Source organism: Solanum dulcamara, chromosome 5 (genome assembly GCF_947179165.1).
Source record: "Solanum dulcamara chromosome 5, daSolDulc1.2, whole genome shotgun sequence".
Taxonomy (NCBI): Eukaryota; Viridiplantae; Streptophyta; class Magnoliopsida; order Solanales; family Solanaceae; genus Solanum; species Solanum dulcamara.
In genome coordinates, this window is record NC_077241.1 from 77497773 (window position 1) to 77525584 (window position 27812).

General features: G+C 33.2%; 1 protein-coding gene and 2 non-coding genes across 3 annotated transcripts; 1 reads left to right on the forward strand and 2 right to left on the reverse strand.

Moving 5' to 3' along the window:
* Window positions 1-12190: 12190 nt before the first annotated feature.
* Window positions 12191-12278, reverse strand: LOC129890907 (small nucleolar RNA snoR114). Its single transcript, XR_008767091.1, has one exon. It is a non-coding gene; the product is annotated as a small nucleolar RNA snoR114 (small nucleolar RNA).
* A 7-nt stretch (window positions 12279-12285) lies between these two features.
* TRNAG-GCC (transfer RNA glycine (anticodon GCC)) lies at window positions 12286-12356 on the reverse strand. Its single transcript has one exon. It is a non-coding gene; the product is annotated as a tRNA-Gly (tRNA).
* Window positions 12357-16610: 4254 nt separating this feature from the next.
* Window positions 16611-22807, forward strand: LOC129890028 (probable copper-transporting ATPase HMA5). Its single transcript, XM_055965516.1, has 6 exons — window positions 16611-16968; window positions 18567-19958; window positions 20043-20297; window positions 20376-20498; window positions 21082-21561; window positions 22105-22807. The coding sequence occupies exons 1-6, from the start codon at window positions 16684-16686 to the stop codon at window positions 22522-22524; spliced, it is 2955 nt and encodes a 984-aa protein (XP_055821491.1). The 5' UTR covers window positions 16611-16683; the 3' UTR covers window positions 22525-22807.
* The last annotated feature ends 5005 nt before the right edge of the window (window positions 22808-27812 follow it).

The following is a 27812-nucleotide window of genomic DNA, read 5'->3' on the forward strand; positions in this document are numbered from 1 at the left end:
ACCAACAACTTATATATGAAAAAGGCATAAATTTCTTTCTGAAGTTGTATCGAAAAGTCAATTACATATTTAAATTATTATGGCGATCTGTTACACATCTAAATTACCTAAAAGTAAAATTATAACCCCCTACAATTGACGTGGCAAAAAAAAGCGCGCTAGATTTTAATAATTAATTAAGAGTTAATTAGTATAAAATATAGTTAATAAAAGAAAAGTTAATTAATAAAGAAAAGAAAAAAATATATAAAAAATCGGATGGGTAGTTAATAATTAATTAGGAGTTAATTAGCATAAAATATAGTTAATAAAAGAAAAATTAATTAATAAAGAAAAGAAAAGAAATATAAAAAATCGGATGGGTTGTTAATAATTGATGGGTAGTTAATAATTAATTAGGATTTAATTAGTATAAAATATAGTTAATAAAAAAAGTTAATTAATAAAGAAAAGAAAAGAATAGAAATATAAAAAATTGGATGGGTGGTTAATAATTAATTAGGAGCTAATTAGTATAAAATATAGTTAATAAAAGAAAAGTTAATTAATAAAGAAAAGAATATAAAAAAATTGGATGTATAGTTAATAATTAATTAGGAGTTAATTAGTATAAAATATAGTTAATAAAAGAAAAGTTAATTAATAAAGAAAAGAAAAGAAAAGAAAAAAATTATAATTTCTGACGTGGTGATGACGTGGCACCACGTGGCAACGAGTGTAATACACCACATACTATGAGAGTGGTGTTATACGTTTAGGTGTGTAATAGTTTCACTTTTAAGTAGTTTAGGTATGTAATAAATCGCTATGATAGTTTAAGTGTGTAACTGACTTTTCGATACAACTTCAGGGGAATTTATGTGATGATGACAATGAAAATATAAATAATTAGAAAATGATGACACATCAAACATTAATAATTAGTGGAATTATTTTAATTTTATTGCGAAACAAAGACTTGAAAATAATAATCAAATTATGTCTTTTAGTTTTAGTGGTGAATCAAATGATCAATTTTGACAATGACATTCCCATATACGTGTTAAGTAAAAATATTTTAAAAAGGAATTTCTGTTTTTCTTCATAAAATTTGAGTTATTTCATATATAATATCCTGCTTATATTATTATATCCAATAAAATATTTCTCCTATTAAAACTTTGAAGATATTAGTAGCTAAATGTAACTATCAAAACCTTTACATTTACTTTTGCTATACGTTTTGAAGTTTTTTACATATAAAAGAGAAAATAAAATAAAGTCTATATAATTTAATGAGTTTGAATATCAGTCTTTAGTTTTGTTTGACTTTAACATATATATATAACACAAGGAAAATGGATTCGTAGTGTAAATGCATAATATATATTTTTTGAAATATATAGTCCTAAAAACGAATTTTTTGGTCAATAACATTGTTGGTTTTTCATCTTTTTCTAGCCCATATGTATTCAATTTTTTCTTTTAGTAATAATTTCCCAAATGCACTTTAATTAGTTTTATTTTAACACCAACGTAATCTTGGTTTAAAAAGGACATCTAGTGCATAAAGTATTTCTTGTTATCAGGGTTTGGGAAGGGCCGCACCTAGAAAGGGCCGAGGGGGATATCTGAATCCACTCTGATTAAAAATTACATTATCTATATATACATGATTACAATTATTTTTTTATGCATGTATAGTAAATATTGAATTCCTATTGACTTTTTCGTATATTCTACTTTTTTATATTCTAAATTTACTTAGTGAAAATTTTAGCTCACGAATCGCACCCTAAGAATGTTTGTAGACCACTCACCAAAAGGTATTTGAAGAAAAAAAAGTGCACGTGTTGGACCCCGTTATATGACTTTGAAAAATTTGCCTTTGGATTACATCATCATGAGTGAATATTTAATTTATTGTTCCAACAAAAAATAAAATACAGCTGCAGATGTGAAGGATGGATAGTAAAATAATATAATGGAGAGCCGCCTAAATAATATTTTTCTTTTGGGTGGGTTGCTTTTACAAATGGAATACAAAATGTTGTCTATCCAAACAAGTATAAATCATTAAAAAATTAAATAAAAAACTAAGCAAGCTAGTACAAATATTGAAAACATAAGTTGATAAACCAAAATAGGTATAACGACGATAAAAATATATATCAATATAATTTTATAAGTGAGATTTGAAAAAAGTATATGATGTGCACACTATTCATATTTTATGAAGGTAAAAAGACTTTGAAAAAACCCCAACCTCAAGAAAAGCATAACAAATTGGATATGAAAAGAAAATCAATAATAAAAAATATATGTTAAAAACAATAAAGAAATAGAATAATAGTAACAAAAAATAGTATGATAATAGATAACCAACAGAATAGGTATGAAATACTAATAACTTTTTTTGATGGGTAAATAACCTTATTCTCTTTTTTATTTTACCATTCTCCAATTTTTTTTGACAAGATTAAAGGTTAATTGGTCTTTTTCAATTTATTTACTTTCAACTGTAAAGTCCATTAGTTGGCCAAATAACCAAACTAAGGGGGTAGTTTGGGTTACAGTGGAATAATGAAATTATTTCACTCTTAATTATAGGTCTCAATTTGAATCACGACTATAAATAAAATTCTATTAAAAGCTTCATTCCCGAATAGACTCTGGATTAAGTGATCCAAATTTAATCAAAATATTGATATGAGATTAGACACCAAATAAAAAAAAATGTACCTAGCTTTTTTACTTTTAAGAGTGGGGCAAGGCCTATAAATATCATTAAGTGGCAAATCACCGTATCATAATTAAAAGACCAGTTGAAAAAAGTGTTATGTGTATTATCAACCAAGTATTATCAACCAAGTAATATCAACCAAGTAAAATGGTTGTCCACTTAAAATGGTGGATAGTCCATTTACTTTTTAAGTGGGTAAAATGCCCATTAATATTTTCCTCCACTTGTAAATATGGCTATAAATATAGCCTTAAACTTCAATGTAAAAACACACAAACACATAAAAGAAAGAATTACTATTACTCTCTCTATATTACTACTCTCTCTATTAATACTTTCTATATACATATTCTCTTGTTCTTCTTCCTTTATAAAATTGTCAAGTTAGTTAATTCATAACACGTTATCAGCACGAAGCTCTAATTTTTCAGAAAATTAACTTCTATATCAGGTATATCTACTAAAGAAATTTAATTTTTAAGTTATCTTTGTTACTTTCAAATTAATTTTCATCATGTCAAACTTGTCAAAATTGGAATTTGTGGCTCTTGATATTTCTGGTAAAAATTATTTGTCATGGGTACTTGATGCTGAAATTCACCTTACCGCTAAGGGTCTTGGTGATGCTATAATTGAAGGAAATACAGCATCAAGTCAGGATAAAGCAAAGGCTATGATTTTCCTTCGTCATCATCTAGATGAAAGCCTAAAAATGGAATACTTGACAGTGAAAGATCCACTTGAATTGTGGAAAGACTTAAAAGGGAGGTATGACCACCTCAGGGCAACGGTATTGCCAAGGGCTCGTTATGAGTGGATGCACTTACGGTTTCAAGATTTTAAAACCGTAATTGAGTATAATTCTGCTGTATTTAGAATAACTTCCCAATTAAAATTATGTGGGGAAAATATAAATGATGAGGACATGTTAGAAAAGACACTAACTACTTTTCATGCCTCTAATGTAATATTACAGCAGCAATACCGTGAAAAGGGTTTTAAAAAATACTCTGAATTGATATCATGCCTTCTGGTGGCTGAACAACATAATGCCCTTTTAATGAAAAATCATGAAGCCCGTCCCACTGGAACTGCTCCGTTATCGGAGACAAATATGGTAAAAGCACATGGCCAGTCTGAAAGAAGACATAATAAATATCAAGGTCATAATAATGTGCGTGGGCGTGGCAATGGCAGAGGACGATATAATAATCGTCGTGGTGGTGGTCAACATAAAAGGGAGAACAATATCAGTTCTCAAAATGGCCCTTCAAAAAGTAACTGTCATCGTTGTGGCATGAAAGGCCACTGGAAAAATGAATGTCGGACGCCTGAGCATTTTGTAAGACTTTATCAAAATTCTTTTAAAAGAAAGGCAAATAGAGGTGGTGCCTCTTCTTCTAATGCTCGGATAGAGTCACACTTGGCGTTCGAAAATAATGTTGAGGCAAGGCCTTTGAATAATGATAATATTGAAGCAAATATGGCCTTAAGGGATGATGATTTTAATGACCTCAATGATATTACTCATTTGGAGGTTGAAGATTTTTTTAAGGATCTTAATTGATGTTTAATTTCATGTTTTTCAATATGTTATCATGTACTTCGAATTATTGTGTTTTTACGTTTATGTATTTGAAGAAAAAAAAAATAATAATCAAGGTTACATTTTTATGATAATTGTATATTATTTATTACATTGTGCTATTTTACAATGTTGTAATTAATTACTATTAGTGTGCTATTATTTAATCTTAATATCATATTGTTACTAAAAATAATATTCGCCTTATTTAATGTCATTATAATAACTATTTATTCTTGTTAATGTTTTAGACATTAATAATATATAATGATTGTATTATTTTTGTCAATAAACAAATTATCTATACATGATGAATAATATTATATTAATGTTTTATAATATTTTATATTTGTTTTTAATACTTGTGTATAATATTTATTTAAGGTTAATAAGTATATAATTCCATAAACTAAATTATTGTAACATTCATCATAATTGAATCATATAATTTTTTTAAATTCTAAATTACCATAATTTAACTTTTTTTTAAAAAAGGGACTTATGTTTTACTAGCAAAATTGTTACTTATTTTATTTCTTACAATGCATTTTTATTTTATGAAGATAAATAAATTTATCAGTGTTCAATTGGATTCAAGATGAATAATGGAGATATATGCATTTTGGATAGTGCCACAACTCATACGATATTAAAAGAAAAGAAATATTTTTGTCATTTGATTATGAAAAAGGACTATGTCAATACAATATCTGGTAGTACAAAATTAATTGAAGGCTCTGGAAAAGCAACCTTATTACTACCTGGAGGAACGATATTGGTAATTGATAATGCATTATATTGTAGTAAGTCTCAAAGAAACTTGTTAAGTTTCAAGGTTATTCGCCAAAATGGCTATCATATTGAGACTGCAAATGAAGGAAAGGTTGAATACCTTTATATTACTACAATAAATATGGAGAAGAAAATTGTGCACGAAAAATTACTTGCACTTTCTTCTGGGTTGTACCATACAAATATTGATACTGTTGAATCACATGCCATTGTAAACAAAAGGTTTACTGATTCTGATGATTTTATCATTTGGCATGACCGGTTGGGCCATCCCGGTTATAATATGATGCGCAGAATTATTGAGAATTCACATGGGCACACTTTGAAGAATCAGAAAATTCTTCAATCTAAGGAATTCTCTTGTGTTGCTTGTTCCCAAGGAAAACTGATTATCAAACCATCAGCAACTAAGGTTGGGATTGAATCCCCTGCGTTTCTGGAACGTATACAGGGTGATATATGTGGGCCAATTCACCCTTCATGTGGACCTTTTAAATATTATATGGTCTTGATAGATGCATCTACAAGATGGTCACATGTCTGCTTATTATCAACTCGCAACATGGCTTTTGCGAGATTGTTAGCTCAAATTATAAGGTTAAGAGCACAATTTCCAGATTATGCAATAAAGACAATTCGTCTTGATAATGCTGGTGAATTCACATCTCAATCATTTAATGATTATTGTATGTCGATTGGAATAAAAGTTGAGCATCCGGTCGCTCATGTACATACACAAAATGGTCTAGCGGAATCATTCATTAAACGCCTCCAATGGATAGCTAGACCATTGCTAATGAGGACAAAACTTCCTATTTCAGTATGGGGGCATGCTATTTTGCATGCAACAGCACTTGTGCGTGTAAGACCAACAAATTATCATGAATTTTCCCCATTACAGTTGGCGTTTGGAAGGGAGCCAAATATATCCCATCTTAGAATATTTGGGTGTGCGATATATGTCCTAATTGCTCCACCGCATCGCACAAAGATGGGTCCCCAAAGAAGGTTGGGAATATATGTTGGGTATGAATCTCCTTCTATTATAAAATATCTGGAACCTATGACTGGAGATTTATTTACGGCAAGATTTGCTGATTGTCATTTTGATGAATCAGTATACCCAACATTAGGGGGAGAACATAAGCAGATAAAAAATGAGATAGATTGGAATTCATTGTCACTATCTCATTTAGATCCTCGAACAAATCAATGTGAGCAAGAAGTTCAAAAGATGATTTATTTGCAGAATATTGCAAATCAACTGCCGGATGCATTTACTAACCTTCCACGGGTTACTAAATCGCATATCCCAGCTGCTAATGCTCAAGTTCGAGTTGATGTCCTGGTAGGACAACTTGTTCAGGCAAATGAGTCTAGACCACGCTTAAAACGTGGAAGACCATTTGGTTCCAAAGATAAAAATCCTCGAAAAAGGAAAGGAATGAATGATCAAGATGATCATAATTTGGAGGCGAGTGCTCAAGAAGAGCCCAGAGACACAACAAATGGTGATACCACCGAGGAGGTCCAAGTACCTGAAAATAATGAGAATGAAGAAATCTCAATAAGTTATGTCTCGACAGGAAAACGGTGGAACCGAAATAATATTGTGGTCGATAATATTTTTGCTTATAATGTTGCCATTGAAATAATGCAACAAGATAAGGATCTTGAACCAAAATCTGTCGATGAATGCAGACAGAGAAATGATTGGCCAAGATGGAAGGATGCAATTCAAGCAGAGTTAACTTCACTTGAAAAACGTGAAGTTTTCGGATCAATAGTTCGAACACCTGAAGGTGTCAAGCCAGTAGGGCACAAATGGGTTTTTGTGCGTAAACGAAATGAAAAGGGTGAAGTCGTAAGATATAAAGCACGACTTGTAGCCCAAGGTTTTTCGCAAAGACCTGGCATTGACTATATGGAAACATATTCCCCTGTGGTGGATGCAATTACTTTCAGGTATCTAATGAATTTGGCAGTTCATGAAAAGCTTGAAATGCAGTTAATGGACGTGGTCACTGCCTATTTATATGGCTCATTGGACCACGACATTTTTATAAAAATTCCCGAAGGGTTCAAAGTGCCTGAAGCATACAAGGATTCTCGAGAAAATTGCTCAATAAAACTTCAAAAATCCTTGTACGGGTTGAAACAATCAGGGCGAATGTGGTACAATCGTCTTAGCGAATATTTGCTAAAAGAAGGATATAAAAATGATTCAATTTGCCCTTGTGTCTTTATGAGAAGATCTGGATCTGAATTTGTCATAATAGCAGTATATGTTGATGATTTAAATATTATTGGAACTCCAGAAGAACTTTCAAAGGCAGTAAAATGCCTGAAAAAGGAGTTTGAAATGAAAGATCTTGGAAAGACAAAATTTTGTCTTGGTCTACAAATTGAACATTTTACAAATGGGATATTTGTCCATCAGTCAACATATACTGAAAATATTTTAAAGAGATTTTATATGGATAAAGCACACCCATTGAGTACTCCAATGGTTGTGAGATCTCTTGATATTAATACAGACCCGTTTCGGCCTTATGAAAATGATGAAGAGCTTATTGGTGCTGAAATACCATACCTTAGTGCAATTGGTGCATTAATGTATCTTGCCAACAATTCTAGACCAGATATAGCTTTCTCAGTAAACTTGTTAGCAAGATTTAGTTCTTCACCAACACGCAGACACTGGAATGGAATTAAGCATATATTCAGATACCTTCGAGGTACCATTGATATGGGATTGTTTTACTCAAATGATTCCACGTCACAATTGATTGGTTATGCAGATGCGGGATATTTATCTGATCCCCATAAAGGTCGATCGCAAACAGGCTATTTATTTACATGTGGTGGTACAGCTATATCATAGCGTTCAACAAAGCAAACTATGGTTGCCACTTCCTCAAATCATGCAGAGATAATAGCCATTCATGAAGCAAGTCGAGAATGTGTTTGGTTAAGATCAATAACTGAACACATTCAAGAAACATGTGGTCTTTCTTTGACAAAAGACGCTCCAACAATATTGTATGAAGACAATGCTGCATGTATAGCTCAACTGAAGGGAGGATACATCAAAGGAGACAGAACAAAACATATTTCACCAAAATTCTTTTTCACTCATGATCTTCAAAAGAAGGGTGAAATAGATGTCCAACAAATTCGTTCAAGTGACAATTTGGCGGATATGTTCACCAAAGCATTGCCAACTTCAACCTTTGAGAAAATGAGATACAAAATTGGAATGCGTCGTCTTCGAGATATTAAGTGATATTTTCATCAGGGGGAGCAAAATACGCGCTGTACTCTTTTTCCCTTAGTCAAGGTTTTGTCCCACTGGGTTTTCCTGATAAGGTTTTTAATGAGGCAGCACTCAAGGCGTATTATCAGATATGTGTACTCTTTTTCCTTCATTAGGTTTTTTCCCACTGGGTTTTTCCTAATAAGGTTTTAACGAGGCACATTTCTCGTGGACATCCAAGGGGGAGTATTATCAACCAAGTATTATCAACCAAGTAATATCAACCAAGTAAAATGGTTGTCCACTTAAAATGGTGGATAGTCCATTTACTTTTTAAGTGGGTAAAATGCCCATTAATATTTTCCTCCACTTGTAAATATGGCTATAAATATAGCCTTAAACTTCAATGTAAAAACACACAAACACATAAAAGAAAGAATTACTATTACTCTCTCTATATTACTACTCTCTCTATTAATACTTTCTATATACATATTCTCTTGTTCTTCTTCCTTTATAAAATTGTCAAGTTAGTTAATTCATAACAATGTGTACTTTTTTCTTTTCTATGACAGATTTTTACACATACTAGAATTACTTGCAAGATTATATTAATCTCTCTACTGTTAAACATCACATCATTGTGATCATAATTACCTATTACCTCAACACTTTTCTTCACGGTGTTCGAACAACTTACTATGCATTTTAATTATGGGAAATTTCACAAATAATCATTATAATAAATTTAATTAGATTTTTTAGTTATAATTTTGTATATTTACAGTCTGTAGCTATAGTTTAAGCTGCCTCATTTATATAATTCGTAGATAATTGAGTTATTTTTGTATAAACTCGAAATAAAGAATTTATACAAATACAAACATCTGAACTTTAAACAATTATACAAATTATATCATATAAAATTACATTATAAAAAAGTTCTACAAATTTAGAATTATACAACCTGAACCGTAATTAACGCTAAATAATAGTGGCGAATTATAAATTAGCTAAACTATAGCTATGGTAACTGTCACGCCTCGGAAGGGTACCCTAAACGTGACCGGTACTCAGAAACCATTGCTAGCTCTCAAGCGAACTACTTGGCCTGATCACACATTCAGCGGAAGATTTAGTTTAAGAGAAAAACAATCTTGGGCTATCTCAATCAACAATCTCAATCATTCAAATCAGAAACATAGTTTGAAAGATAACTAATCAGGAGTTAAAGACATCGAAACAAATCCATTACTATCTGGTCTATGAAGCCTCTATCTTTACTATTTAGATGGTGTCAATGACAGGTTCATGGCTACCTCAAATCAAATGAAAGTAAAAGTCTAAACTCTAAAACTAGATGAGAAAAGAGTGACATCCTCGTGAAAGTAGGGAGGACTCACCAATCAGCTGAATACGAATAGATCCTCAACAACGCACTTGTTGATGACCTCTAGTACCTGTCTCTGCATCATAAAATGATGCAGATCCAAATGAACGTCAGTACGTGGAATGTACGACTTTGTAATATGACAGAATGAAACGTGCATAAGGTAGGATAATACCATATCAGATATCTCAATTAGAAAGATAAGAAATTCAATCAGGATGTCATAAGTCTAAAGAAAAAGTAAGGTTTAGACAAAGACCAATCATATACAATTCAATCCAATCCGAGTACTATCAAGACCTATACGGGAGTTTTTCTTATCCAAAAACAATCACTTATGAACTAGTGACCATACAACAAGCTTGTTGTTGTTGTCACAACCGTCCAGTACTTTGCCTGGGTAAAGGAAAAATCATCCAATCAAGCCCTATCTTTTTCAGGACATTAAAATAAAGGAAAACATCCGACTTTAACGGTTCAATCCCCTCCTACGCTAGCTCGTAGTTATTGGGTTCGAGCTATTACTTACTCTAACCCAATTCGGTGCTCGATACTCCTCCCAAGACTCAATGCTCATAAGACAATCAATCCCGATCAAACCAATCAACAAGTCTCATATGGACTTTTATTAGTTCATCGGTCCTATCTAATCAATCACTTTGGACAATCAATCTTTCAATCATTTCCAAATCATTCATTTATGAGTAGTTGGGACAATCATTTATGGACAACCTTTAGTTGAGACCATTCAATTGAGTTCAATAATGAAGATGCAAAAACTATCAAGTTTTATCTAGACTATCATCATGCTCACATTCCAATCACAATCATGTATTCACAATTCAAGGCTTTAGACTAAATCATTAAGTATAAATATTCAATTATGATCAAAATATAACTAGGGTCATATGAAATAAAATATATAAAGTAATTGTTCAAGAGTTCAAGTCATGAAAATCATCAATCAATTAATAGTATGTAAAAATATTCAAGAGTTTAGAAAAATTCAAGAAAACATTCATGGAAGAACACAATCCACGTTTTAGTTGGCATTACATACCTGGAAGAATTAGATTCTTGAAGAACTTTGAAAAACTCAACGAATGCTCTTAGAACCCTAACTTTTTCTCCTCTTGAAATAACTTCAAACGTGTAAATTTTAATTTTTTTGAGGGTTTGGAATGAATGGGGAGGTTATAAGACTATAAGATAGACTTAGGGAAGTTAATTAAGGGTACAAGATCAAGAATACCCTTCTGGGAATGTGAGAAAATCATTAAAAAAAAAGACGACTTTCTAATGAGCCTCATCTGCCAAATCAGCGAGCTGGAGGTCTCCCTGTCGATCCATTTGGCGAGTCGCCAAAATGGGTTTTAGCTCGCCTAAAATAACAGTTTCTGGAGGATTTTGGATCCATTCGGTGAGCTAAACCGGGTTTCGCATAACCATTCGACGAGTCACGAAAATGGCTAGTCAGCTCGCCTAATTGTCCTGTACGGACACCCTTTAGTAAAATGATCATAACTTTCTACTCCGAGCTCCAAATGAGGCAAACTTGGTGACGTTGGAAAGAGGATAAGTAGATATTTAATTTGATAGGTGATGAGCCACATAAATCTTAATATTCTGATAGATATAGTCATTTGAAGTTAACCCTCATATGATCTTATCCGAAAACTCAAGCAGTAAAGGATCTTTAGACTCGACTTAGTACTAGAGTTTCCTTATGACCCTAATTCACCTCTAATACACCTAGAATATTTAGGAATTGATTGTAAAGCATATATACAATTAGAAGTCATCGGCTCGGATCTTAACTTACAATTTTTTGGAATATAACATTAACTAATTAATTAATATATATTTGCTTATTCGCGTAATTTCCCTTTTAATTATACCATTTAATAAACATATCAAAGCTTGTATCCTTCATGCTTAAATAGTCGTCCCTATAGTCGAGCTGTATTAGATTACTTGAAGGAAAGAAAGAAACAAAAAAGAAAAAAATATGAAAACACATCAAGTTATAGCAATTTTTTTTGGAAATAAAGTTTTTATATACTCAAACATAATTTACAAACCACAAATGAAACTACACTAAGTTCTTATCTGCTTAATTCATTGGCCTAAAGTCGTGTAAAGGTAATTTGTTGTATCAAATATTTCTAAACTATTGAATAATAACATAATCGACTTAAAAAAAAGTACTAATTAATAATACCAACAAAAGAACCTAGGGGAGACTCAGATCGACCTGAACCTCAAAAGGAATAATAATAAAAAATCATTTAGGGGTTAATGATTTGAATAAAACTCTATTCAAACTAAAAAAGTTGAACCAAATTAATTTTATTTGGGTTGGTTTTGATTTTTTCAAAAAAGCCTGAAATAAATTGAATCAAAATGACAAATAAAAATGAACGTAAATAAAAAAATTGGAAAAGAGAGCTCAGATGCACAATTTTAACATCTGAATAATCAGATGAGTGTGACGACCCATCGTTCACAGCAGTGCAATTTAATATCACAGCTCTCTCATTTGCACCAGCCGGGAATCGAACCCGGGTCTGTACCGTGGCAGGGTACTATTCTACCACTAGACCACTGGTGCAACTTGTTCAAATGTCTAACATATAATTAATAACAATTGAATCTCAACATTATCAGAAATATACGTTCTTTATTTTATTTGCCTTTACCATGTATCCGAATTACAGATGGTCACACAATTATTACTTTATTTCATAAAAATCACTTAATCATCCTTTATAATCCAAAAAATCACTAAACTTTAAGTATACTAACACAAAAATCACACAACCTGAAAATATCAACTTTTCGAAATAAGTCAATTTTTTTTTGAAAAAATGATCTAAAGTTATTTAAAGGAAGGAACCAACTTTATGTCAATGTTGCCAGTTTACACGATTTGATAGTCATTGGTACTATCCAAACTGGTGTCCCAAGTTGAGTACCTTGAAGTTGATATATTATGATGATTCAATAGATGAAGATTATGAGAAAACTATAGAATAAGTTGAAGGAAATCGCATATGAAGGTATGCTACCTTGTTTGAATCTTCCAGAAATGTTGTGGAGTCATTTTAAAATGCATAACGACACACACTCGATAATATTTTTGAAGGATCCAATTCCGAACTACATACAAGGTTACATCAAAGATGTTTGAGTCCATAATGTCACTTCAATATATAGGTGGTTTCTTCAACTTGTTTTGTCTTGCCCTTTTCTTTTCCAACTGTTTTTGTGTTCATGCCTTGTTGGATGATGCACTTACTAGGAGTAGGTTATTTACAAGTGATGGCTTGTTGAATAACCTTCGGTTTACCAACAAGGGTTATGGGGGATGAATAGGTGAGTCCGGAATCTAAAGTGTACAAAAGTAATGCTTACTTTTCTTTCGATAATATATTATTTTAGTGCGCGTGAAAAAAAGAAAGAAAGAAAGCTCAGATGCACAACTTTAAACATCTGAATTATCGTCACTTCAATATATAGGTGGTTTCTTCAACTTGTTTTGTCTTGCCCTTTTCTTTTCCAACTGTTTTTGTGTTCATGCCTTGTTGGATGATGCACTTACTAGGAGTAGGTTATTTACAAGTGATGGCTTGTTGAATAACCTTCGGTTTACCAACAAGGGTTATGGGGGATGAATAGGTGAGTCCGGAATCTAAAGTGTACAAAAGTAATGTTTACTTTTCTTTCGATAATATATTATTTTAGTGCGCGTGAAAAAAAAGAAGAAAAAAAGCTCAGATGCACAACTTTAAACATCTGAATTATCAGACGAGTTATGACGACCCATCGTTCACAATTTAGTGCAAATTGCGTCATTGCCTTCAAACTGCACCAGCCGAGAATCGAATTCGGGTCTGTACCGTGGCAGAGTACTATTCTACCACTAGACCACTGGTGCTATTTGTTTGAAATGCCTTAACACAATTTATTAGGACAAAATATCTATGAGATTTGGTCTAGAGTGTTAGTTAAGTTGGTGACATTGGTTTTCCGTCCCTATTCTCCTATCTCTCTCACCCTGGTTATAGAGATGTGCATTATTCGGATTAAATTGAAAAATCAAACCAAATTAAATTGAATTTTAATTTGGATTGATTTTTTGATTTGGTTTCGGATCACGAATTTACTTTTTTTGATTTTTTGATTTGGTTTCGGATTTTGAAATATATATATTTCGGCTAAGAATTAAAGTTTGAATTAACCACATGAGTTGAATTGATGGTTCAAGCTCGACGTGATTTTTTTGTTCGGTTATAATATTTTTAAATTAGAGTTAGTTTCATTGAAAGATTTATTATGATTTAGTTTACATTTTATGTTTGGACATCTATTGGTATAATTTAAGTATTGTATTTTAACGTTTTATCCGTGACTTATGTTAGGAAGTATATTTATGAGATTCAATATTATTACTTCTTCTTGTATGTAACTTTTTTTTAAGCATGCAAAAATAACTTTGATTATGCTATTAATTATTGACATAACCAAATAGCTGAACAGAAAAAAATCAAATCGAAAAGAGAAAAACCGACCTAAACAATTTTTTTTTGGTTTGAATTGGATTACACTTTTTCAAAATTGAATATCGAAAATCGAAATCGAATAACACAAAATCAAACCGAAAAATCAAATGCACACCCCTAACTAGTTGGGCTCTAGCTTAGTGTGATTAAACTCTGAATCGAGTCAAGAAAAGAAAGTCCTTCTCCAGGCTTTAAAGAAGAGAAGAAAGACCTGACTTCAAGGAAATGCTTCAAGAAAGAAAGATCCCAAGCTTATGTTGAATTGAGAGTGGACTTGCCTTAGTCTTTTGTGAGTTTGCACCACATTCACCGGTAAATTTAAGAGGGGCAGGGTGTGGAAAACACTCTAAGTTAAGTTGACTTTTCGATCAAAGATGGTCTAGCTCAACCTCCAAGTAGGAATATATTCTAGGAAAAATTATACGGATAAACAAACATATACTAGTTAATTAGCTAACATAACTATAGTTTGAATTAATTATGGCTCGCGGCAAACATATAACTGTAATTACAGTTTGAGTTTTGTATAATTCGCGCGATTTATACAAATTCTGTGTGCGAATCGAATTGTATAGCGAAATATACAAACACTATAAATTGTATAGCGAATTATACAAACGTTGTGCATGAATTGTATAGTGAAATATACAAACGTTATACAAAAACTGTGAATTGTATAGCGAATTATACAAATGTATACAAATACTGCATGAATTATACAAACGTTGGTATAACTATAGCTACGAATTGTAATTAGCAAACTATAGCTATGGAGTATAATTAAGATATTTTTGAGTGACTATATGCGAAAATTTCCCTATACTCTATTAGTCGTGATCCAGTTAAGAGTTTTAGAACATCATTTGAATGACAATTCCTCCCATTTTTTTCTCTTTTTTTAATATAATTGTATTGAGTAGTAACATAGTTATGGACTTGGTTCTGGTTCTGGTCTTCTCTAAATATTGAATGAAATTAACAACCAGAAGTGTTCGTTCTATTAACAACCATTTTGATGCATGATGAGAAAACTTTAGTTCCAAACTTAACATAAATATTAAGTTTTGGTCAACTATTGAACTCTTATCTGCTACTACAACTAGTGCATTAGCTCTCTTTTAGGATCAATAAAGGACATATTAATTGACAACAAGCAAAATATTTACATACATGGAAGGTTGCCACGAGTAAGTAAGTTTGGGGGACCGAAGACAGTTCTCCGTGCACTGGACACGTAGCTTGCCGAGGAATAGTCGAAGTCCACATAAGCTATTGAATACCATCGTTAGAAAAAGAAAAAACAAATCTTCAAATTTGATATTTGTGTTACTCCCAACAGTTTTGGGAAAAAAAGTCTCATCCCAAGTAATCTCATGGATTTCATATATATATATATATATATATATGTATATGGATGTCTTTTTCTTCTCTAAAAAAATTACAGTTTTGGACTTAGCTTGTGTTGGTATAAAATTCTAATATCATTTATATTTTTGCCTCATTTTCACGTAACAACAACAACAAACGGTTGACTTATGAAAATGATTTCAATATACATTAGGAGACGTGGTTGAATTAAGTTAATGGGAGCCTAAAAAGTTATATACGTAATTATTGTATGTTGAAATTGCATATGGATCGGAGTCTCTTTAACAGGAAATGATTTATTTCTTATGTGAAATTTTTTAATGCGAATCCAAAATGCACAATTATATTTTAATATCTAGATATCAAACATTGTCTAATCGGAAAAAAAAAAAAACATGTACAATATATGTTGAAACCTTGGTCCTCAAATTCAAATTCCCCACGAAGGCAACGGAAATGGGCCCATTCCTATCCGCTTAACTTGGAGGCAAAGTTAAATTGAATTTGAAAAATAAAAATACTAAAGTTTAGCTTTTAATCTACAATTTAATTTGGCCTTAAATGATATTGAAAAGATTGTGTATTTAAACTCAAGGGTGATCGAGTTGATTGAGCGGATGATTTTCTAAATAAAAGATTTTGAGTTTGAAATTTGCTACAAATTTTCTTATTTAAACTAGTCGCATGAGGCTTATTTAGTATTGCAATTTATTTTATGCTTAAAATAGAAAATGCTAATTTCAAGACCTAAAATATTTCAAAATACTCAACTTTATTACACCAACCAAATATATTAAAGTTGCATGCTTTACAAGCAAAACTAAAAATCCAATTTTTATTTATTTTATCATTCAAATTTCATAGTACATATTTCTTTTTTCCTTGACACCAAACTCTGTTGCCCCTCTCTCTCCCGCCCCCCCCCCCCCCCAAAAAAAAAAAAACAATTCAAGAATCGAACACAGAGAGCATAAAAAACAAAAAAAATAAAGCTTCACCTTTTCATCCATGGCGAGTGCTAAGTTTCTTTCACTTTCATGTCTAAGAAATGAGAGCAGTTATGGAGATTATTCCCCAAAGCCACATTACCCGTCAATGCCCAAATACCCAAAGGGTTTTTCTGTATCTTCTGGTGAAGAAAAAAAGGCAATTTTTTCAGTTAATGGTATGAGTTGTTCTGCATGTGCTGGATCTGTAGAAAAGGCAGTAAAGAGACTTTCTGGGATTAAAGAAGCTGTTGTTGATGTTTTGAATAACAAAGCTCAAGTTATTTTTTACCCTACTTTTGTCAATGTGAGTAGTCCAATTCTTGATTTAGGGATTTTTCATTGGTGAAATTACGTAAAAGTTTGATGTTTATGGAAGTTTTAGTGGATTCTGGTAATGATATTGGATTATTACGTAGAACGGGTTATCCATGTCTATGATTTTTCTTTTTTGATAACCGTGTTTGAATCAGCTTGCATATACCTTGATTAATTCTATGGGTACCTGCTGCCTCTTACCAGCACCTGAGGCACATGTATTGGTTAACTCTGTCCACCGAGTCTTAAATAGACGGAAAGAAATCGCCCTAGTTTTTTTTTTTTATTTGGCTCATATGGGAATTAAGGTTTAAGAGTGTTGAATAACAGAGTTCAAGTTATCTTTTGCCCTAGCTATGTCAGTGTGAGTCCACTTTTTGTGTTTATTTCAAACTACTTATTTCTGCAAGAAATTTTTCGGGTTTTTTCTTAATGGGTGACAGAATGTAAAAAATTGATCTTTGGAAGTTTTAGGGGATTCTGCTAATGATATAGGCTTATTAGGTAGAAATTCTACAAAGGGATATTGAGATTTAAGATTATTGAACAACAGAGTTTGAGTTATCTTTTGCCTTAGCTATGTCAGTGTGAGTCCATTTTTTGTGCTTATTTCAACAACAAAAGCATACCTAGTGTAATTCCACAAATGGGGTATGGGGAGGGTAGAGTGTACGTAGACCCTTACCCCAGGGAGGTAGAGAGGTTATTTCCAAAAGACAAACTTATATCTGCAAGAATTTTCTCTTCTTTTTTTTTTAAATTGGTGAGGGAGTACAAAATTGTTTCTTTTTTCAAGTTTTTCTGGATTTTGCTGATCATATGAACTTATTAGGTAGAGTTTGAAGATTTCTTTTATATTTTATTTTATGATTTTTATAGAAGTAAGCCACTGCATTGAATATGTTATGTATGTCTTAAGCATCTTGGTTGTTTATACAGAAGTGAGTTACTCCATTGATTATGTTATGTATGTTCTAAGCAAACTTGTTAAAGTCCAGATCCTTAATCCCTTTTGCTCTTCCTTTAAGTTTTTACTTTTGGCTGAATGTTGGTTGCGTCGGATGAAGTGGAATTCTGTTGTCTAGTCTATTCAAATGACTCACCGAATTGTCAATATTATCATCCTGAATGGTTCTCCAACTTTTTGAGCTCCATTAACTTTGCTTGTCCCTCTATCACTTGGGAGGTGGTGCTTTATGGATGTCTATTCTGAATTTAGCATGGCTGAGTTTGATTAGAGCGACGAGCTTTGTATGGGATTAGATTCATCTATTTCACTTCACATTCAGAACCAATGATGTTGGTCTAAAAGATTATGCTTATTGCCCTGTTAAATCTGCATTTACATATTAGTACCATGTACCCTGCGTTATACAGAAGTAATTCCAGAAGTAGAAATCGATTTTGTTTTCCAGACTTCTTTAGCGTTGCAATTTGTTAATATCACGTGCCACATTAATACTGAAAAAGACATGAACAATTTACTTCACTTCTCGGAGAAATACTATAGCTACAATTCTTTAAGTTGTAGGATCTTTAGATGAGTGGTTTGTTGTAGTTGCTAAGAATACCTTCCCAAATGTGTAGGAGGAAACAATCCGTGAGACAATAGAAGATGTTGGATTCCAGGCTACTTTGATTACAGAGGAGACAAATGATAAAACTTCCCAAGTCTGCCGGATACGTATAAAAGGAATGACCTGCACTTCTTGCTCCACAACTGTTGAATCTGCTTTGCAATTGATCCCAGGTGTACAGAAAGCACAAGTCGCATTAGCAACCGAAGAGGCTGAAATCCAATATGATTCGTGGATAACAACTTACAATCAGCTTTTAGAATCCATAGAAGATACTGGATTTGAAGCTGTATTAATTAGCACAGGAGAAAATAGGAGCAAAATATTGCTGAAAGTTGATGGAGTACACACTGATAATTCCATGAGCATTATTGAAAGTTCTCTTAGAGCACTCCCAGGTGTTGAAGACGTTGATGTTGATCCTGAGCTGAAGAAGTTATCTGTTTCTTATAAATCAGATACAATAGGACCTAGAAATTTTATTCAAGTAATTGAGTCAACTGGTTCTGGACGGTTCAAGGCAACAATATTTCCTGAAGGAGGCGGGAAACAATCCCATAGACAGGAGGAAATAAAACACTGTCGTCGATCCTTTCTCTGGAGCTTGGTTTTTACAATTCCTGTTTTCTTGACTTCCATGGTCTTCATGTATATTCCTGGTCTGAAGGATGGGTTGGATATTAAAGTCGTGAACATGCTTAGCATTGGAGAGATTTTGCGGTGGGTACTTTCTACTCCCGTGCAATTCATCATTGGACGACGTTTCTACTCTGGTTCTTACAAAGCACTGCGTCATGGTTCTGCAAATATGGATGTTTTGATTGCTTTGGGAACAAATGCAGCTTACTTTTACTCGGTCTATTCGGTTTTAAGAGCTGCTACTTCTTCAAGCTTCAAGTCTACTGATTTTTTTGAGACCAGCTCAATGCTCATTTCCTTCATTCTACTCGGCAAGTATCTTGAAGTTTTGGCCAAAGGAAAGACATCCGAGGCCATTGCTAAACTCATGAACTTGACCCCTGAGGCAGCATCATTATTACAGTTAGATGACGAAGGAAATGTGGTGAAAGAGGAAGAGATTGATAGCCAGCTGATACAGAAGAACGATGTGATCAAAATCCTTCCTGGAGCAAAAGTAGCCTGTGATGGTTTTGTCATCTGGGGACAAAGCCACATAAATGAGAGTATGATAACTGGAGAATCTCGGCCAGTGGCCAAAAGGAAAGGCGACATGGTGATTGGAGGGACTGTGAATGAGAACGGTGTTCTACACATTAGAGCTACTAGGGTTGGATCAGAGAGTGCTCTTTCACAGATTGTTAGGCTTGTTGAATCAGCACAAATGGCTAAAGCTCCTGTTCAAAAATTTGCTGATCATATTTCTAAATATTTCGTGCCTCTAGTGAGTATTTACTGGCTTCCTGTTAAGATTTATGTTATCATTTTATGACTCTCTGAGAGTTGTTGATCTTTTTTCCAATTTCAGGTTATTCTTCTCTCCTTATCCACTTGGCTGGCCTGGTTTTTTGCTGGGAAGTACGACCACTATCCTAAATCCTGGATTCCATCTTCTATGGATAGCTTTCAGCTTGCCCTTCAATTTGGTATATCTGTAATGGTCATAGCTTGCCCATGTGCCCTTGGTCTTGCTACTCCAACTGCTGTCATGGTTGGCACAGGAGTTGGTGCTTCTCGAGGTGTCCTGATTAAAGGCGGGCAAGCTTTGGAAGGCGCACAAAAGGTATGCACCGAAAATTCTCAACTGTGCTTCCCACAATGCCATATCATAAAAATTTAAATCATCATATGTTTTCTGTAGGTGGACTGTATTGTGTTTGATAAGACGGGGACTCTTACAATGGGCAAACCAGTTGTTGGAAATACAAAGCTTTTCAGATCTATGGTACTTCGAGAATTTTATGAATTGGTTGCGGCAGCTGAGGTACATTACCAGCCCCGTTGTGTGGTGTTTTCTTGTCTGATGTTTGCCCTCCTAATTCTATCTCCCTTGTTGACTTAGACATGTTTCCATTGCCCTGATAGAGGAACTTATAAAGCTGTTCTTTGAGCCTTCCATTTGTCACTTAACATCCAGTTAAAAGTTTTTCGCACATATCTTTAAAGCAGTTTGTCTATTTAAACTAGATTTATCAAGATAATTCTCTGGTATGGATCTCCTGTTGACTCTGCTTAGGCCATATCATAGTGAGGTTATCCCTCCATTTCAATTTGTTTCTCATATTTTCCTTTTTAATCCGTCTAAAAAAGAATGTCTCTTTCTTTTTTTGGCAACTCTTTAATTCTAACTTTCCACATGGCTTGTTTAAGACCATAAGATTGAAGGACATTTTGGTACATTCTAAATATCTTTAGTTTTAAGACTACAAGATTCAAAAGTTTTTTTTACTTTCTTAAACTTCATGTCAAGTCAAAACCAGACAAACAAATTGACACGGAGGGAGTATTATTTTTGTAGTCAGTGAATTGGTATGAACTCTTTTTGATAACTTACACTTGAATTTCAGCAAAATAGTGAGCACCCCTTGGCCAAGGCAATTGTCGAATACGCTAAAAAGTTCAGAGAGAACGAGGAGAACCCTCGGTGGCCTGAAGTCCAGGACTTTGAGTCTATAACTGGACATGGTGTGAAGGCTGTTGTCCACAACAAAAAGTTAATAGTTGGAAACAAGAGCTTGATGTTAGATCAAGGCATTTCCGTTCCCCTTGACGCCGATGAAATATTAGCAGAAACAGAAGAATTGGCTCAAACTGGAGTTCTTGTATCGATTGATGGTGTACTGAGTGGGGTTGTAGCTATATCAGATCCAGTGAAGCCCGGAGCTCGTGAAGTCATTTCTCTTCTTAAGTGTATGAAAGTCGAAAGTAAGCTAGTAACAGGAGACAACTGGGGAACAGCTAATGCCATTGCTATGGAAGTTGGGATTAGTGATGTTATTGCAGAAGCAAAACCTGAAGACAAAGCCGAAAAAGTGAAGGAACTGCAGGTAAAATTTTGAGCCATGAATCTGCTGAAAGATAAACACATTTTGATTTTAAAGAATTAGCCTAAGTTTGCCTGAGTTACCAAATGGCATAATACATAAATAGACACTCAAACTTGGCCTCAGTTGACAAGTAAGCACTTTAACTTTGAAAGTGCACATTTAGACACCTCAACTCGTCTCCACTGTGTTAGTTGAGCACTCCAACTTACAAAATGATCGTTTAGACACCTCCAAATTTACGTGTCCCGTTTGAGTGCTTACTTGTCGGCTGATGTCAAGTTTGAGTGTGTTTATATATTATGTTATGCCCTTCTATATTCTGAATCTACTTCGTGTTTTACCATTAGTGACATGTTCTTATAGCCATAGAAATGCCATGTCATGTTTAACACAACAAATTCTAGGGGTACTTCTGGTATGTGTCAAAATTTTTCCATTCTTAAATTCTGTGGTTAATCAATTACCGACCATGTAAAATGTGATGGAGCGAGTATTATTAATTTTGTTATGCTGGTGCTTAAGTCATCTTAATTGAATCAACAGAGTTTGGGAAAAGTTGTTGCAATGGTTGGAGATGGAATTAACGACTCGCCAGCGCTTGTTGCAGCGGATGTTGGAATGGCGATAGGAGCAGGGACAGACATAGCTATTGAGGCAGCTGATATTGTCCTGATGAAAAGCAATCTTGAAGATGTCATCACTGCTATTGACCTTTCCAGGAAAACTTTTGGTCGAATTCGCCTGAACTACTTTTGGGCATTTGGCTATAACCTTCTTGGCATTCCAATTGCTGCCGGAGCTCTTTTCCCCTTTACTGGATTCCGCTTGCCACCATGGGTAGCAGGGGCAGCAATGGCTGCTTCTTCAGTAAGTGTTGTATGCAGCTCTCTTTTGCTGAAAAATTACAAGAGGCCTAAAAAGCTTGATAATCTTGAGATTGGAGGAATAACTGTTGTGTCATAATTTCTGTAAATATATTGAAGGGGAAACCTAGGTACATAGCTAAAATTTGTTGCGATTGACCTCCAGGTCATCGATTCAAGCCGTGAAAACAGATTCTTGCAGAAATGCATGGTAAGCTGTATATATTAGATGTCCGACGCATATATAGCGGGAGCTTAATGTATGTTGTATACTTTTTAACTTTTTCCATTAATAGAACATGTAAATATGTTGAATAATCACTGAGTTTCTATGCACCAGTTGTAAGGCAAGTTCAAGTACTAGTGATTCATTTCTTATACTATGTTATTGCTGTTATAAAATAATCTAACTTAGCAAAATAAGGAGAGAGTAGGAGGAAGAAAAAGAAGCCGAAGAGTAATGTTTCGTATTTGTGTTTTTTTCTCACATTGCACAAGAAAGAGGCTATATTTATAGCCATAAAATAAGTAAAAATCAAGTGGGCAACTTGCCCACTTGGAAAATAACATCCATAATATAAAACTCTCCCTTGGATCTCTATACAAAAGAAAAATTCCAGTGAAAGAATAAATATATATAAATATATATAGTTATTTTCAATATCCATAGATGTTATGCCTCGTTAAAACCTTATTAGGAAAAATCAGTGGAAAAAAGCCTAGTGAAGGAAAAAGAGTATACACATCTGGTAATACGTCTTGAGTGTTGCCTCATTAAAAATCTTGTCAGAAAAATTCAGTGGGACAAAACCTTGGTTAAGGGAAACAGAGTACATCGCGTATTTTACTCCTCCTGATGAAAACTTCATTTGATATTTTGGAGACGACGCATTCCTATCTTATATCTTAGTTTTTCAAAAGTTGATGTTGGTAATGCCTTTGTGAATAAACCTGCAAGATTTTCACTCGAACAAACTTATTGTACATCAATATCACCATTCTTCTGGAGATCATGTGTGAAAAATAATTTTGGTGAAATATGTTTCGTTCGGTCTTCTTTTATGAAACCACCTTTCAATTGAGCTATTCACTCGACATTGTCTTCAAATATAACTGTGGGTACTTTGACATCATTTTCCAGGCCACATCTTTCTTTGATGAAATGTATCATCGATCTCAACCACACACATTCTCTACTTTCTTCATGAATTGCTATTATTTCAGTATGATTTGAAGAAGTAGCAACAATAGATTGTTTTGTAGATCGCCATGATATAGCAGTTTCTCCGTGTGTAAATAGATAGCCTGTCTGAGATTGAGCTTTATGTGGGTCTGATAAATAATCTGCATCTGCATAACCAATAAGGTCCGCACAATCTTTATTAGTATAAAACAAACCCATATCAGTGGTACCTTTTAGATATCGCAAAATATGTTTGATACCGTTCCAATGCCTTCGCGTTGGGGATGAACTATACCTTGCCAGCAAATTAACAGAAAATGTTACATCAGACCTAGTTGCGTTAGCAAGGTACATAAGTGCACCAATAGCATTGAGATATGATACTTCAAGACCAAGAAGTTCTTCATCCTCTTTTGGAGGTCGAAATGAGTCTTTTTCCACATCAAGTGATCGAACAACCATTGAAGTACTTAATGGATGTGCTTTGTCCATGTAAATTCATTTTAAGATTTTCTCAGTATAGGCAGATTGGTGGACAAAGACCCCGTCTGCTAAATATTCAATTTGCAGACCTAGACAAAATTTTGTCTTTCCAAGGACTTTCATCTCAAATTCTCTCTTTAGATATTCAATCGCCTTTTAGATCTCTTCAGGGGTTCTAATGAGATTTATGTTACCAACATAAATGACGAGTATAACAAACTCTAATTCTATTTTCTTAATATAAACGCATGAACAAATGACATCATTTATATAACCTTCATTTATCAACTACTCACTAAGGCGAATATACCACATACGCCTTGATTGTTTTAGACCATATGATGATCTTTGCAGTTTCATTGAGTACATCTCCCAAGACTTAGTACATGCCTTGGGCAATTTTAATCCTTCTGGGATTTTCATGTAAATTTTATTATCAAGTGAACCATAAAGGTAAGCTGTAACTACATCCATTAGATGTATTTCAAGATTTTTATATACAGCTAAACTGATGAGATATCAAAAAGTTATTCCATCCATAACAGATGAATATATTTCTTCATAATTAACCCCGGGTCTTTGAGAGAATTCTTGTGCAACAAGGCGTGCCTTATATCTTACAATTTCATTTCTCTCATTTCGTTTTCACATAAAAACCATTTATAGCCAACTGGTTTTACACCTTCAGGGGTTTGGACTACAGGTCCAAAAATCTCACGTTTAGCAAGTGAGTCTAATTCTGATTGAATTGTCTTTTGCCATTTTGGCCAATCACATCTACGTTGACATTCTTCGACGGATTTAAGCTCAAGACTTTCATTATCTTGCATGAGGTTAAGTGCAACATTATATGCAAAAATATTATCCACCGTAATTTTTTATCGATCTAAATTTATCTCATCACCAATAGAACTTATTGAAAGTTCTTTATTCACTTGAGTCCCGGGTTCACTGATTTCTTTAGGAATATCGAGATTACTCAAATGTTGACCTTCTTCACGAGGTTCTTGTGTGGTATCATCTTTATTATTCCTCACGCTTCTCTTTCTAGGATTTTTATCCTTTGAACCCAATGGTCTACCACGCTTCAGGCGTGTTTGAGATTCATAAGCTATGTACTAATAGATGATCCTTTTGGGACATCAATCCGGATAAACACATTCACTGCAGGGATATGTGACTTAGTTATCCGTTTCAAATCAGTAAAAATGCATCTGGCATTTGATTTGCTATGTTCTGTAAGTGGATGATCATCTGGACCTCCCGCTCACATGTGCGGGTACGTGGATCAAAATGAGATAGTGATAAAACCTTTCACACAATCTCTCTTACGGGGTACTTTTCTCTCCCCTTAATGGCAAAAAAGTTATTTCATCAAATCGACAATCTGCAAATCGAGCAGTGAATAAGTCTTCAGTCAATGGTTCAAGTTATCGAATTATGAAGGGTGAGTCAAACTCATCATAAATGCCCAATCTTTGTTGAGGGCCCATCTTTGTACGTTATGGTGGTGCTACAGGCACGTATACCGCACAATCAAAAATTCGTAGATGAGTTATATTTGGCTCATGATCAAATACTAGTTGTGACGGAGAGTATTTATTATAATGTGTTGGTCTGAGACGTACAAGTGCTGCTGCATGTAAGATAGCATGACCCCAAACAATAATTGATAATTTTATTTTCATTAGTAGAGGTCTGACCATCAATTGTAGACGCTTAATAAATGACTCTACAAGGCCATTTTGAGTATGAACATGAGCAACAAGATGTTCAATTTTTATTTCAATTGATAAGCAATAATCATCAAAATCTTGGGATGTAAATTCTCCAGCATTATCAAGGCGATAGTCTTAATTAGATAATCTGAGAATTGCACCCTTAATTTTATTATTTGTGCTAACATCTTCGCAAACGTCAGGTTGCGAGATGATAAGAGGCACACATGAGACCATCTAAATGATGCATCTATTAGGACCATAATATTTAAATAATCCACTAGGTGAATGAATAGGTCCACATATATCTTCATGAATACACTCTAAAAAGTCAGGAGATTCGATGTCAACCTTCAGGGTCGATGGTCTGGCAAATAATTTGCCTTGATAACAAGCAACACATGAAAATTCTTCATTCGTAAGAATCTTCTGGTTATTTAACGGATGTCCAGTTGAATTTTTAAGAATTCGTCTCATCATTATTGATCCAGGATGACCTATTCGATCATGTCATAGCACAAATGTATTTAGATCAGTAAACTTCTTGTTTACGATCATATGTGCTTCAATTGCACTAATTTTTGCATAATATAGGCCAGACGATAAAGTTGGTAATTTTTTCAAAATATATTTCTGGCCTGAGACACTCTTGGTTATATCAAGATATTCAGTATTCATTTCATTTAGTGTCTCAACATGATATCTATTTCTGCGGATATCTTTAAAACTTAACAAGTTTCTTGGAAATTTAGAAGAAAATAATGCATCTTCTATAACAATTTTTGTCCCCTTAGGCAGAAATATTGTAGCTCTTCCGGAGCCTTCAATCATTTTTGAATTACCAAAAATTATAGTAACATTTATTTTTCTTCTAAGCAAGTTGGAAAAATATTTCTCGTCTTTAAAAATAGTATGAGTTATTCCACTATCAATTACACATATATCCTCGTGATTGATCATTGATCCAAATAAAATTTGAAGCATATCCATATTTTTCTTTTTTGTTACCTTCTTAAAAATATAGCTCAAAGCGATAGAGACTCGTGCTGATAATGTATTATAAAATAAATTAACTTAGCAAAATAAGAAGGAGAGAATAAGAGGAAGAAAAAGAAGTAGAAGAGTAATGTTTCGTATCTGTGTTTTTTTCTCATATTGCACAAGAAAGAGGCTATATTTATAGCCATAAAATGAGTAAAAACCAAGTGGGCAACTTGCCCACTTTTAAGTGGGGCCCACTTGAAAAATAACATCCATAATATAAAAATTGCAAGTTAATAAAGGAAAAAATTGTATGTATATACATACCAATATGTGGTTGCTTTTGAACCAACAGTGCTAATCCCATAAATTTTCTGGTTGCTACATGATTACATATCTATATTTTACGTGATACATGGTTATAAATTATCTCATTAAGGATAAAATAGTTATTTAAAAGTTAAATTGTTAAAGAAATATGTTATTTTTTAAAAAAATTGACTAAAAAAAATGTGTTACATAATTTGAGAAATTGGGAGTATATACTTTTGAAGAAAAGCAATCCTCATAAAGTTATTTGACAAGTAAATGTTACGTTTTGTTGATTAGTTTAAATTGCCTTACATAAATAATAATAATAACGTCCGGTGAAATTTCATTAAGTGAGACATCATTGCATTACATGAATAAAGATATATTGTAGTAACAAATAAAACTTTATCTCAAATCTATAACAAGAACAATAGAGGCAATTATTTTCAATAAATATCGGTGTTTGGCAAATGTCAAACAAAAAAAATGATTTACTTGTTAGGATTTATGTATTTTTTGTTCTATAACCTACTTAAGAAGATGACATATTTTAGATAGTTAACATATTTATGTAATAAGCGTCCGAGAAAACGCATGAAACATTTCCAAAACTTGTATCAGAACCATAAATATCTAATAAAAATATTTTATCATATGTTTAGGTGCTTAATCAAAACATACTGTAATTTAAATATTTAAATACAATTTACT